This window comes from Homarus americanus, unplaced genomic scaffold, assembly GCF_018991925.1.
Source record: "Homarus americanus isolate GMGI-L3 unplaced genomic scaffold, GMGI_Hamer_2.0 scaffold29646, whole genome shotgun sequence".
Lineage (NCBI taxonomy): Eukaryota > Metazoa > Arthropoda > Malacostraca > Decapoda > Nephropidae > Homarus > Homarus americanus.
The window spans coordinates 93,591-108,794 of NW_024756701.1; the positions used below are offsets into that span (position 1 = coordinate 93,591).

Sequence of the window (15,204 nt, forward strand, 5' to 3'; positions counted from 1 at the left end):
CCCGTCTATCTGTCTGTCAGCCTTTACTGCATTACTTACCATAAGGAGTATCATTCACTATCACTACTACAATATTACTCACCTCCCCAGTAATATTCCTCACTATCCTGGTATTATCCTTCGCTACTTCCCAATATTCCTCAGTCTCCCCTCCCCTTTGATTTTTTTTTTCATCAATTACCCTATTTATTCTTGTCACCTTTATCACGCCTACACTATCTATCTTCCTTTATCTTTTTTGTTTTGTTTACATTATATATCATCATACATTTTTATCCCTTGAAGAACCTATACTAGTCATTTAATTAGGTATTGGTGTAGTGTTTATATCTCGTAACTCAGGTGTTCAGGTGTTGATATGGTTAATGATATACCTGTGTTGTGGTGTTCATTCACGTAAGAACAATGTCGTCCATACTAGTTTTTTATTGTATGGTGTAATATTAATTCGCATAATTTAGTTTAGTTTTTCTTATGTAATTTGTGCCTTGTGTATGTGTACTTGTGTGTTTGTGTGTATGTGTACCTGTGTGTTTGTGTGTATGTGTACCTGTGTGTGTATGTGTATCAAGGTATAGTTTCTTTTTTGGTCTTTTTAAGTGTAGGAAATGTTTCTGATTCTATCTTACTGAGAATATATTTCTGAGACCGGCCTTAAGTTGCTACTGATGAAAAATTTCCTCACTAACATTTATATAGAGAGACGCCATCACCTCCCAAGCGGCGAGCCTCCACATTCATCAACATTTTTCACGTGCCTCTGACAGCGAGATAAATAGAAAATGTCAGAGAGCAGATGAGTGTGAGATCTGTGCGTTGCCTTCCTCGTAATTAAGAACGTGAATAAGTGTAGTATTTATTTTCCTGTTGATATATTAGCCTTAAGGAAAATTATTTTATAGTGTTGCTTACGTATATAACTGGTTTGATTCTTTGGTTTAGGTTATTCTGGTTTATACTTTATTTGTGGTTTTTTTTTATAAGTATCTGAATATTAATTGTTATCGTAGTTAATATCTGTCTCTCATATTGATAATAATTTTTTTAATATAAGATGTATAAAAGGAGATGACATTTCTCTCTAGTTCATAATATTAAATGAGTTTGATCTTCAATTTCAGGTAACAGCAGTATTTGTATTTCCTTTCGTATTTCTTTTATAATTTCGTAAAATGTACAAAAATGAAATAGTATTAGAAGAATTAAATTAAAATTACATGTTATGTCATTTTAGATTGAATAAATCACAATTGTCGACGTAATATTGTTTTCGAGAAATCTGTTTTTATTTTGCATCTAGTTTGACTGGTGGATATCCCCGCCACCATGACAGTGTGTCTGGATATGATTAAACTCAAGTTAAATCTGAAACACTTCACTTATACGAATGTTGCAGATAAGAATTTAATTAAATATTCTTTACATGCTTGTCAGTATCACTGCCTCAGAATAGTTAGTTTTTGTTATTCATTAAGATAAAGGGTGCGGTGGCCGAGTTGATACAGCGTTCTCCTCCCGTCCCAAGAGTCGTTTGTTCGATCACGGAAAACAAAAATCTATTCACCTGTACATAGGTACTTAATTTTACCATTTGGGAAGTAAGGCCGATTGAGTGCAGTTCCCATTACGCTGCTTGGTATGCATTTCCATTCGCCAAGATCCCATGCTCTAGTCTTTGCATCTCTTAGTTTCTATTGGCAGGTGGAGCAGTTATGGATTCAGGTCCTTGTCCGAGTAGCGAAGATGATTAAGGATCATGTTATCCTAATCCTCGGTGCTACACACAACCTTAGATCTTAACGGCTTGTAAAGATGTTTCGTCAATGACTTGGATGGGTTATGTCTTTGCTCAGTCCCCTCCTGACCTCTCTCTCACCTTCAGTACACAATAACGCCACCCAACTGGCAGTACTTGAGGTAAATGATGTCAATGATCGTTTGAGTAAGAGTGAAATTGTGTTCCCATGGTCTTCCCTTAGTCTTGTTCCTTATGTGCCGTGCCCAGTAGTCCCCACAAGTTATAACGAGAGGTAATGGGGTCACAGTGTCACGCCCTCTCTTGTGCTTTCTTCCGTGACAACTTATCACCTTTCCTTACTGAATGTTTGATCGTTTGTCCTTCTACACATTCTACACCATGGGAACGTATTTCATTCTCTTACCTTTGGCCCCTTAAGACATTTCTCCTCTGAATGGTTTAGTCTGGCGCCACCAATAACATTCCTCATGGGTTTTTTTTCTTCTCTTAACCACTTCCCTTCCAAGCCATTGGCACTTGTCTTTTCTCATCGTGGCGTCTATTTGTTCTTATATAATGCTCGGTGACTCTTGCCCTTTCTCTCTCCCAATTCTACGTCTCTTCTGTTTCTTTTTTTTTCTTTCTCTCATATTTTCTTGCTCATTTCAGTATTAATTTTATGTTTTTTTCCACAGTGTTTCATTGTCTTCTCGTTGACGTCCACCAAGTTTATAATATCTCCTTTAAAAAGTTACCTTAATATTTTTTCCCCATACACAACCAGGATCATTTGTTGTCATTCGCTATTAAAACTTTCATTATTTTGGTCATTATTGCCGCATGACACACCCTAACACACATACCATAATATAACACCGTAACACCATGAATATCTGTGTTTAAACGAATAAAAATATAAATATTTATTTCAGAATTTAAAAATACATTACAAAAGTTAACCATAAATTTGAAAAAAAGTTAAATACGTGTTTCAAACTTTATTTTTTTGGTTCTAAACTCATAAACAAGGAAACCACATTAATAGTTTGTTTCATTAGTTTCTATTTTCATCTTCCCTTTGTTGAATGGCCCCCCCAAAAAAATGGAATTGCTTGAATTTTTTTCATGTGTTGTATTATCAAATCTTTATTTTCTAAGGTAATGAAGAGAAGTGTTAGCCAATGATCTAGAAAAAAATGTTGGTGGGTTAAAAAGCCGAAATTGATTTTTTCTTTAAAAGTTTCGTGTCGGATCTTTCAGCCGTGAAACACGCTATAAATAAACGTGGATTTGAAGCCCCAGGGTGAAGCCAGTTAAAGAGCCCTAGCTAGATATTGTGTATGTACGTATGTATGTATGTATGTATGTATGTATGTATGTATGTATGTATGTATGTATGTATGTATGAACAATAACATCCAATAATATGTGAGAGCGTTGTGTCCTCCAATACATCTGTGGTTGTTCGTACGTCTGTCTACACACACACACACACACACACACACACACACACCTCACCATCATTACAATCAATAATATTACCAACCCTACCACCTCTGTGACCCCAAGTACCAGGTGAAAGTTATTACCTGCCCAAATCTACTAACTTGGTCATTAATTAGCTGCTGGAAATTATGCAACACGAGCGTAAAACAAAAAAATAGGTGATGGATGGTCTCTGAATTATAGATAATGAAGGGAGTCTGTCGGTGATGATTTTTCAGGCGTGAGAAATTGCTGTAGGCAAAGAATTATTATTTTTTATGGACTTTTGCTGTAGGAAAAATATATATATGTGTGTGTAGGAAAATGATTTGTGGGTAAGGTATGAGGGTATTATTTTTTTTTTTTATTGTATTATTATTATTATTATTATTATTATTATTATTATTATTAAAAAAATGCACCTGATTAATCTAACAAAGGAATAATAATAATAATAATCAGACAGATTTGATCAAGGGTGCGAATCAGATTTAAACATAAAATAACATGACGTATGGAGAATTACCATCCACAGATTTAGGTGTGAATAACATAAATGAAAAAGATGAAAAAATATTTAAACATGAAATGAATAATAAACATAACTCTTGTGAATGAAGTGAATAGTAAGGACGTCTGAATACACAAAAACGTGAACAATTATATGAATGAACAAAGAAGTGAATAATGTAGCGAATGAATAATTAGTGTAAACAGATTTAAACGCCAATAATTGATTCTCTTCCCACTGACAGTGTTATTCGTCTTCTCTACAGTATATTAATCTTTGTTCCTGTGTTAAATTTCTGATGTAATTAGTACTGACCTTATTAAATCTTACTGACAAATCATTATTACTACCGCTACTGACACTATCACTATCATATCGATCATTGTCACCATCATCACCATTGTTATTAATACTATCATAATCAATCTTCCAGTTACCACTTTATCATCATCATCATCATCATCATCATCATCATCATCATCATCAACACCATCATCATCACCATCACCACCACTATCTTCTCATCACCATTAACATCGTCACTCTCACCATCACCCAACTCATTACACCTAACGACACCATCATCACCACCATCATCACCACCTTCACCACCACACTGCGGTCTCATCACCATTAACGTCACCATCCTGGCCATCTCGCATGATTATTACCTTCACAATCACTTAGCCATAATAGTGAACATCTTCCCCAGGGTCCGGCGTCCTCGGCTGACCCGGATTTATAGTCAGCCTCTCGGGATTTTCCGGGTTGTATCCGGTCATTGCTTTCCTTTACGGCTTTTGTGGCAGGGCCGGACCGTCACTTTCTTCCGTTCACTTTTTTCCCCGCTCACTTTTTCCCGTCATTCTATATTTTTTGTCTCTTACTTTCTTCCATTCATTTTTCTCCCCTTACTTTCCTTCCCCTCACGTTCCTTCACCTCACTTTCTTCCCCTTCACTTTCTTCCCCCTCACTTTCCTCCCTCTCACATTCTTCCCGTCATTCTATTTTCTCCATCCTACTTTCTTCCTCTCACTTTCCTTTCACTCACTTTCTTCCGTTCACTTCCTCCCCCCCCCCTTTCACTTTCTTCCCCTCACTTTCCCCTCACTTTCTTCTCAGTCTTTCGTGATCTACATTGTTCCTAAATTGTTCCCACTGCCTATTCACCATCACAAAATCTCCTCATTTTCATCACCATCACTCTAGCTGTCACTATCATCACAGTTATAGTCCTCACCCCAGTATATGGTACAAGATAATCCTCACTATCACCTCACTATCTCTATAAAAGCCATCATCATCTCTCACTATCCGTATAACATAGACTCACCCTCACCACTATCACCATCACCCTACAATCCATGTGTCATTATCTCTCCCTCCCTACATCATCAGTACACCATCAAACACACCATCACCATTTCATTACTGTGCCACCATCATCCCTACTGCCGTCACCAGACTCTGTTGCATCATCACCTCACAATTGCTACACCGTCACCATAACTTCAATCATATCACATAAGTATCACTATCCTTTTAATATCACCATCACTATCATCGTCCTCTCCTCATCACTATCATTGGCCCCTCACCATCACCATCCTCCCACCATAACCATCACCCTCACCATCTCTCACCATAACCATCACCATCTCTCACCATCACCTCACCATCACCAGACAGGAAACAAAACTCTGTCATCAATCACATAATCCGTATTGTCAAAAAGAGTGTTTTCAAATAATTTTCCAGGAGTCTTTACGCTTTTTTCCACACCAATGTCCCCACGCCACTGTTCCCACGCCTGTATCTACGCCACTGTACCCACGCCCTTCCTCACGCCCTTCCCCGCGCCAGTGTCCTTCGTCTTTTTGTGAAGGTCTTTGTTCAACCAGCATCTGATACTTACAGGAGCAATATTGGACCCTAGTATTTAATTATGTTTTAGGGAGTGGTATTGAGTTGGGGGTCACATGTTCATTCTTTAGTCTCCTCAACCTTACTTGTTTGTGACCTATATTTATGTTTTTGATTTAGTAATGATAAAAAAAATGCCTAGTTATTTTTTCGTATTGGTGATTTTATTTTATTTTATTTTATGATTCTCTTTTGTAATTTTTTTAAGGTTATTTTGGATTATTTTATTATTTAGGTTTTTTGCGATTTTTTTTTCATTTTGTAATTTCTTTTCGTAGTATTTTCCTTCACGATTTTTTTATTAGCGAGTTATTTTGGTATTAGTAAATAATGAAAAAAATTGCGTTCTATCAAGAAAAAAAAAACTAATTCAGGTCAAGGAAATATTAAAAACAAAACACAAAATGATTTTCTGGGAGTAATTATTTTTTTTATTTTTTTTTGCGTTAATCAGATCTTTTATGATTTGATTTTATAATTTCGGTGTATTTTTTTTATTTTTTTTTAATTCTAAGTATTTGTCAGTTGGGTATTGATTTATTTTTTATTATATTATATTTCTGCCTTTTTTGAGCATTTTTTTTATTAATTTTTTTACGATTTACTCTTTTTTACAATAGGTATTTTGGTGTAATGTTATACTGCTTTTTGGGGGCTTAATTCCAATAATGTGTTTTATTTACAGCTCTCACGCGATTTTCTTTTGAGAGGAGGAGGCGGAGGTAAGAATTTGTGAAGCTCTTGGAAAATTTATTGGCATGATTACAGAGAAGAGCTTGGGTACGTGTGAACATTGATAAGTAATGACACACACACACACACACACACACACACACACACACACACACCTTACGATGTATACATTATGTGATATAAATTTTCTCTCGCTGAAGATTGATGTTAACTTAAATAGAAAATGTTGAATTACGAGTATGGCGTCTCTAAGTTCAGAACATTACGATTTTTTTTCTTCATTTGCTTATCATTTCGTTCAGGTCTTTTCTTCTCTGCATCATTACGAAAATTATGTTACATTATTTAAAGGATTATGATTTAGGAATATGGTGATTAAGAGTCGATAGTCAATTAATTAGGAAGCGTTGAGAAGGTTCCGTATATCTTACAGGTTAATGGCACTACCTTACGTGGCTTTATTCCCAACAACTATTTCTTCTTGGTTAAGTTTATATTCGTTATGAAAGTTCTTAGTTAATTATCAGAGTTGTATCTTAACAATATTGAATGTGTTTTTGAGGTTAATAAGAAAAGAAAAATATATCAATATGTTAAAAGAAATTTAAAATATTTTAAGCTTTTTTATATTTTTGCCTTCCTGGTGGTTACGGTGGGTTAGCTTTTAAGAGAAGATTCTCTCAGTCAAGCTAGAGGGAGCATCATCCTTGGAGGAGAGAGAGGCTGCGGCCTCCAATTTGTGAGCGCTTCTCGTGCTGGAAACCTCCCAATGAGCCATCCCAAACACACTTACCTCCACACTCAAGCTCTTCTCGCTCCTCACATTACCACACCATTCCGCACCGACTACAAGTACCTCTGTGGCATGAAGGGTCACCATGTTGCCCTTGAGAGATACCAACAGTTGATGTGGTGTAATAAATGCACCATCACCTTTAACTGTACCGTACTTTACTATGCTACACATAAATAAGTCAGTACTACTAGCTATCTGAAGTCCAAGAAAGAGTAGATAAACATTGCCAATAATCTCAGGGACTCTTACATCTTTAGGACAAATCGTGGTCTTTTTTTTTTAGAGCACGCGGCCCTGACCTCGTTGAAGGCAGTGAAGCATATACGGTTGGCCTGTTATAGCGCCTCAGGGAAGAATAATGTCCCCTGCATACTTGGCTCGCATCTACCAAGAAGCTGAATAGGGTACTAAGACTGTAATTTATATAGTCTTAAGTTTTGGGGTTTTATAATCTTTGTTTCTACACACACACACACACACACACACACACACACACACACACACACACACACACACACACACACACACACACACCCTCTCTCTCTGAATGTACGATTAAACAAATAAATAACATAGTAAGGTAATGAAGTTAACTTGAATTATACAGTACAGAATATTGTCCTTTTTTTCATGAATTTATTTCGTATCTTTTATTTATATACAATACAGTAGTTTTTTTTCTTTTCAGGTACAGTACGTGAATCTGCTGCTACTTTGGCACTGGCTGGTCGAACAGGTACTGTACTGCATTTTTAATACCTTGCATCCAGCAGCTAGTACGTTCCTTGGTGCCCTTGGGAGGAGGATATTAGTCCAACAAATAGCTATCCGACTATTAGTTACAGCACCGAATAACGTGCTCATTTATTACTCAGCATACAAGGGTAATGTAAAAATCAATTATGCATTGAATGATCTTTACCCTCCACTACCGTTGAGAATAATTACCGTATATTATAATCTAACATGGAGTTTCAACTACTTAGACGATATTATATAAACTTTTGGTAAGAGCGGAGAATACTTGATTAATTATAACTATACTCCATCTTATCTGCAAGTGAAAATCGTTCTGTGGTTTAACATAGCCTCTCGTCAGCTTCTCAGCGGGCACGGCCTTGTATATAAAATCACAACAAACTACAAGAACGACAAAGATTCATTTATATCTAGAGCGTTATCCCGGTCAAAGGCTTCGGCTTCGGTAAACTCTAAATTGCTTTTGTTGCAAAGAGGATACAATGCAATTACGGGAGGAGATTACATGACTATGCCTCTCTCTCTCTCGTTCTCTCTCTATTTGTCTCTCTTTCTATTTTTCTCTCTATTTCTCTCTCTCTCTCTCTCTCTCTTTATATCTATCTCTCTTTTGCCCACGCTGTCTTTCTCTCTATTTATTTCTCACACACACACACACAAATCCACCATTTCTCTCTGAATAAAAGCCTCAGTCACTTTAATACACCAAAAGTTCGTCGAAAGCAAAAGACATTACATTTCTTCCGTAATAAATTCCTCTTTGATATAATATTGACAAGGTTTGTTCAGCTTCATCCCCGTAATGGCTGGCGCGCCTCTAAAGCATCGGAACTCATCCTTTTAATGGCGACACTAAAATATCCTACGTCCTGATCTCATCTTTTTGGTTATTGCATCGTGGCTTTTTTGGTTATTACATTGTTGCTTTTTAGTTATTGCATAGTGTATTTTTGTTATTGCACAGTGCATTTTTTGGTTATTGCACCGTTTCATTTGGTTATTGTATTGTTTCTACCTGTTTTCTGTATATATATATACAGGGTGTTCCGTAAATATCTTTCATAAATCAGGGGGTATATTCCCGAGACATAAATATAGATAAATAACTAAATGACCAAACTGTCAAATGTCAACAGTTTCGGAATTACAGCACAGGACAGGTTTGATAAGAATGTGATGAAACCTACTGTTATCTGATATAAATCTCTCGATTTCTACCTGTGGGGGTCACATAAAAAGCAAGGTGTATGTTACAGAGGTCCGCAAACCGTTAGGAATTGTGGCGCCGTGTACAGGACAGTGTGGCAAACATTCACAACACCCCCGGGGTCTTTGAACGTGTGCGACACTCCCTAGTGCGACGAACTGAGCCCTGCATTGAGCAAGAGGGGAGGAACTTGATCATTTCCTCTTCATGTTAATACCAATACAAATCATATGGCCTTATCATCGTTAACAAACATCACTAGCACAGTGTATTGGATGCTTCATATACACCATATAGGTTTTCATCACATTACTACCATACCTGTCTTGTGCTGTAACTCGGAAACTATTGAGGATTGACAATATGAACATTTAGTCATTTATCTCTATTAATGTCTAAGGAATATACACCCTGATTTATGAAAGGTATTTACGGAACACTCTGTATATGGCTGCTACACTACTCACTCTGTATATGGCTGCTGCACTACTCACCCTGTATATGGCTGCTACACTACTCACCCTGTATATGGCTGCTGCACTACTCACCCTGTATATGGCTGCTACACTACTCACTCTGTATATGGCTGCTACACTACTCACCCTGTATATGGCTGCTACACTACTCACTCTGTATATGGCTGCTACACTACTCACCCTGTATATGGCTGCTACACTACTCCACCTAACTCTTTACTAACACTGTTCGATCTTGCATTTGTGTTTCTCATCTGTTTGATAATATTGTCTTTTATTTATGTTATTTTCTACAGTCAAACACAAGATGTATCTGTGTTTCATCGCCGGTAACAGGATCAGAATATATCCTCTGAGGTCGTGAATGTAATTGTGTCATTTTCTCTGCTGGTACAGTATTATTAACCTAAGCTAACCTAACCTAACCTAACCTAACCTAACCTAACCTATCCCATCCATCTAACACATTGTAATTAATTTCTGTGTTAGTCTTTGTGTCGAAAAAATAGTCGAACACATCCTTTGCGTCTCACTTAACATCCGAACACAGTTATAGTGTTGCAAAGCCGTGTGAATATTCTTTGTGTGACAAGGCTATCAGACTACTCTTTGTAAGGCAAGAGCTCTCTAAACACGGTCTTCATGCACACACACACACACACACACACACACACACACACACACACACACACACCCCAAGTCGTCATATTAATAATTCTTATCACAAATTTATCATATCTGGTTTATAAATGTCATTGTAGACTGTCAATATTTTCATGTTGATGAGTCCACCTTTATGTATCGCCTCAGTAATGTCTTTTATAAACAGTGCTCGATAATCTTACAACAATTTATGCTTAGATCTTAAAAATTTATGTCGTGTTTGTCACTCCCACTCAGGTGATATATGAAGAAAACTGGCATTGATAAAATATATTTCATAGTGTAATGCAAATCTTTTCTTTCTACACGGCTGGCTGACGTGCTTCTGTCAGGCGCACAAACTTATTGACAACAAAATCTATATCGTGTATATCGGTAATGTTACACCTCCGTCTCTGCTGTCTCCCCAACGTCAACTCGACTAATTAATGCACCTGAGTCATATACCTGGATAAATAACACACACACATAAATATTTACAAAAATGAGTTCAGACACCTTAATCCTGCCTCTCCTGACCTGACTGCTAACGTTTTTGTGTTGTTTTTGAGGGATATTTAAGATTTTTTTATGATTTTTAATTACTATTATTTTCTTGTGTTTTAGTGTTAGTAATTATTCTTTGGTTATACTGACTAAACCTGTGGACAGAGTAAAGCTTCTCCCAAACTTATGACGGGTAGATCCCTATATAAATTAACTTGTACTCTACTTAATCTTTCCCAGCTTCTCTCAATGTATGAATAACTAAAATAACTACAGTTTTTCCCTCTTAGTTACCTCTGTATCTCCCATCTTCGCATATTTCTCACTTCAGTCATCTCAGTATATCTCTCCTGTTGATATATTTCTCACTTCAGTCACCTCAATATCTCTGCTCTTGATATATTTCTCACTTCAGTCACCTCAATATCTCTCCTCTTGATATATTTCTCACCTCAATCATCTCAGCCTCTTTTCAGTCATCATCTTCGTCTCCGTTTCTCCTAATGTCATATTTCTCTGTCTCTTCCTCCTCTATCTTTCTCATTTTCTCAGTGCCCTCAAGGGATTCTCTTTCGCCCTATTTACTTCTTCTGCAGCATATTTTTTTTTCTCTCTCTCTCTCTCTCTCTCTCTCTCTACGTCAAGAAAAATTCCACCGTGTGCTCTGGTCAGCCACTATTTCAGTATTTTCCTCCCTCGTCTGTCTGTATGTCGGCCTCTGTGAAATACTCTTCTTCCTCCTCCACCTCCTCCTTTTCCTTTTGATCTTCCTCTTCCTCCTCCTCCTCCTCCTGCTCTTCTTTCTTCTCCTCTTCTTCCTCCTGTTGCTCGCCTTCCTCCTCCTCCTCCTCTTTACTTCGGCTTGGGAATGATTTTTTTCTTCAACTTCCTCCATTCTGTCAGCGATAAAATATAATCTTCTCCTCGGGTTTATTTTTTCTCTTTTTACTCCCGCTATGAAATATTCTCCTTACGTTTTCCTCACCCACTCTGCTGCCGTGAGATATTCTACTCTTTTTCATCTGCCTATTTTACCCGCCTCATAAACTTCTTCGTTTTCGTCTTTTTTTTTTTTTCTCTCTCTCTCTCTCTCTCTCTCTCTCTCTCTCTCTCTCTCTCTCTCTCTCTCTCTCTCTCTCTCTCTCTCTCTCTCTCTCTCTCTGTGCCTGCCTGTCTCTCCCCTTTGCCTTCCTTATTATCATCTTCTCTATCTCTCTTATTATCTTTCTTGTCCATTTCACCATCACCTTCCTGAGTCAGACCCACCCACCACTTCTCAGTAGCTTCCCGTGTGTTCTCCTTCAACACCATTTCCACTACTACCATCCTCTCAGTCAACACCATCTCCACCACCATCCTGTCCTCCGTCAACACCATCTCCACCACCACCATCAAGTTCCCCTTCAACACCATCTCCACCACCACTACCACCATCAAGTTCCCCTTCAACACCACCATCACCACCATGCATGTCTTCCTTCAACACCATCACCACCATGCATGTCCTCCTTCAACACCATCACCACCACTATGCAAGTCCTCCCTTCACCAATAATAACAATACCTGTAAGAGCCACACCTCAACGCCCACTACCCTCTTACAGAAGTTATCTCTCCTTCCACTACCTACTCTCTCACCTTCTCACTTTATAAATATTCCTCCTCTTAGCCACTTATCCTCTTACATACGAAGATCAACTTTATTTTTTACGAAGATTATTAACGACGATAAAAGAGAATTTGTGAAGTAATTTAAAGTTAAGTTAAAAAATATAGACTAATTTTCTAATGTTATTTTCTATGAGGTTTATGGTTAAATAACAATGTAAAGATTTCCTTAAGTACATTAGCTGATGAGGGGCCTTCACTATATTCATGTTGACTATAGTTGGTATAATATATTGTATAAAAATCCCTTCGAGAATATTTTTTTTGCTTTTTAATGTTTCATAAATACCAGAGGAGTTCCTTCCCATGTACAGTATATACCCAGCCAGCTCCTTGTATTTCTTCCCCGATGCCTAAGCTTTGTGCCGGGTATTAACTATTCAGAGAGCGAGGGAAGAGCTTCGACCTACCTGAGAGATCCATTAAGCTTACAGACCTTAGTACAGTTCCTCACATATCTTTAGTAATGCATTGAGAGAGTTTATTATTGTTGTGTTTTAATGGATGGTGACCCTGCTGACTACTGCTGCTCGTGCTGACTGCTGCTGACTGCTGCGGCTGCTCTAGGCGTTCTCGTTGTTAATGTGAGTATTGTTCAGTTTTCCAGGTAGTAATAATATGAACAGCTACAGGACTCGTGTGAAAAGAACTTATAAAAATGGAAAACAAAATTGACGTTTCCTCTTGAGATCTCAACCTGTGCTAGTATATAAGATGTTTTGATACGCTAGATATGTGGATTCGGTCACTTGTCTGATAAAGTATACAGTTTACTCCCAACTTTCACTAAATAAATTACCAACTTCCATATTTGTGCACGAATTCGTATACTGAACGTGATAGGAGTATTTTTAGACATATAAACGGAGTAGTGGTGTATCGTTAGGTACTGGGGAGCAGGTAACCCCCCCAAAAAATACACTGACCTCCTTCTCGTTTAAGAGGTCACGAAGAAGGTAAAGTTAACCTCTCATATATTTGAGGTAATTAACACCTTAGAGACACCGTTCCCCTTCATCATGAGAATTGAGTTTCGTTTTAGTTATTTAACATTATGTCGTGTGATATGAGAACATGCAATAAACTGCTTAATCGCGTGTAGCTTTCTTAACCATTATTTAAAACTGATCCACTTGTGATTTAAATTTTTCATAATATACTGCACTCGACATTTTTTTTTCTTTAACTGTTCCGTAATTATATAATGTTTTTGTTTTTTTTAATTATCCGGTTGGTTTTGGAATTACGAAATGTGTAGCTATTTTTTTTTTTTGTGTAATCAATTTGCAGGCTGGCAGTGGTTCCATTCTCTGTTCATTCGCTAGAGGTTCTTTGAATTTCCCCTCTGCCATTCTAACGTTAAAGATTCCCCACCCTTGTCTACTCAGCACCTAGTATTCTGTTTGTATGTCTCTCTGTTACTCCCTCTGTCTGTTTCCCTGTCTGTCTCTTTCTGTCTGCCTCTCTCTTTCTCCCTGTCTATCTGTCTGTCTTTATCTATCTCTACCTGTCTCTGTCTGTCTGTCCTTATCTCTCTCCCCTTTCTCTCTCTGTCTGCCTTTCTGTCTCTATTTCTCTCTCTCTCCCTCTCTGTCTGTCTGTCTCTCTCTGGAACTATATTCACAGGGCAGTAGTGCAGGAAACGTTGAATTCATAACGCGCGTCAATTCCTTCCAGGTTTATTGGTAGTCGATCACACAGGTGAACTTGGCCACCTGAGCTAACTCACGCTCCCCATTCACGCTCCTCCACGCTAGTCCACGCTCATTCACTCAATCACTCACTCACGCTTCTTCCACGCTAACCGATGCTACCTAACTCTCTTCCACGCTAATCTACGCTCATTCATGATACCTCACGCTCTTACACGCTAGTCCACGCCCTATCCACGCTCATTCACAGTACCAAATGCCTCTTCACGTCACATCATTGTATTTCACTCCATATTAGTGTGTGTTTTGTAAAGGTAATTTTAACTCCCTTCTACCTTCTAATAACTGAGTCTCTGCAACAATACACCTGAAGATCTACACCTGCAACACGAAATCTCCAATTCCATACCTGCAATCCTACACCTGTCACCTGAAACCTCATTTCCTACACCTATAACTTTAAGACACCTACAGCTCCAAAACCTGTAACCTACGCCTCTATTCCTACACCTGCAGCACCAAAACCTGTAACCTGCACCTCTATTCCTACACCTGCAGCAATAAACCTGTTGTCTTTACCTTTAACCTACACCTCTATTCCTACACCTGCAGCACCAAAACCTGTAACCTGCACCTCTATTCCTACACCTGCAGCAATAAACCTGTTGTCTTCACCTTTAACCTACGCCTCTATTCCTACACCTGCAGCACCAAAACCTGTAACCTACACCTCTATTCCTACACCTGCAGCCCCAAAACCTGTAACCTACACCTGCAACCCCAACATCTCTCCTCACCCTTCTGAAGGTTGATACAAGACGTCACAAATTGCATAACTCCAGATGACTTCTGTTTACTAATCCTCTTACTGCCTCCCCTCGTGCCTCCAGAAGACACCTCACACTGCTTCTTCTCCTCACACTACTCCTCCTTACACTATCAGTCACACTACTCCTTACGCTACTCCTCATACTATCACACTACTCCTCCTTACACTATCAGTCACACTACTCCTTACGCTACTCCTCAAGCTATCACACTACTCCTCCTTACACTATCAGTCACACTACTCCTTACGCTACTCCTCAAGCTATCACACTACTCCTCAACCTCATACTCTCATAAGCTCATGTTTGTCCACGCCAT

The 15,204-nt window shown here is 38.1% G+C and overlaps 1 protein-coding gene across 1 annotated transcript; it reads left to right on the forward strand.

Annotated features, from left to right (window-relative positions):
• Window positions 1–14,532: 14,532 nt before the first annotated feature.
• On the forward strand, window positions 14,533–14,870 carry LOC121856890 (extensin-like; the record flags this gene model as incomplete). The annotated part of the gene is made up of 1 exon (XM_042352659.1): window positions 14,533–14,870. A coding segment is annotated over one exon (338 nt), but the record flags the coding sequence as incomplete, so codon positions are not given.
• Window positions 14,871–15,204: the final 334 nt, after the last annotated feature.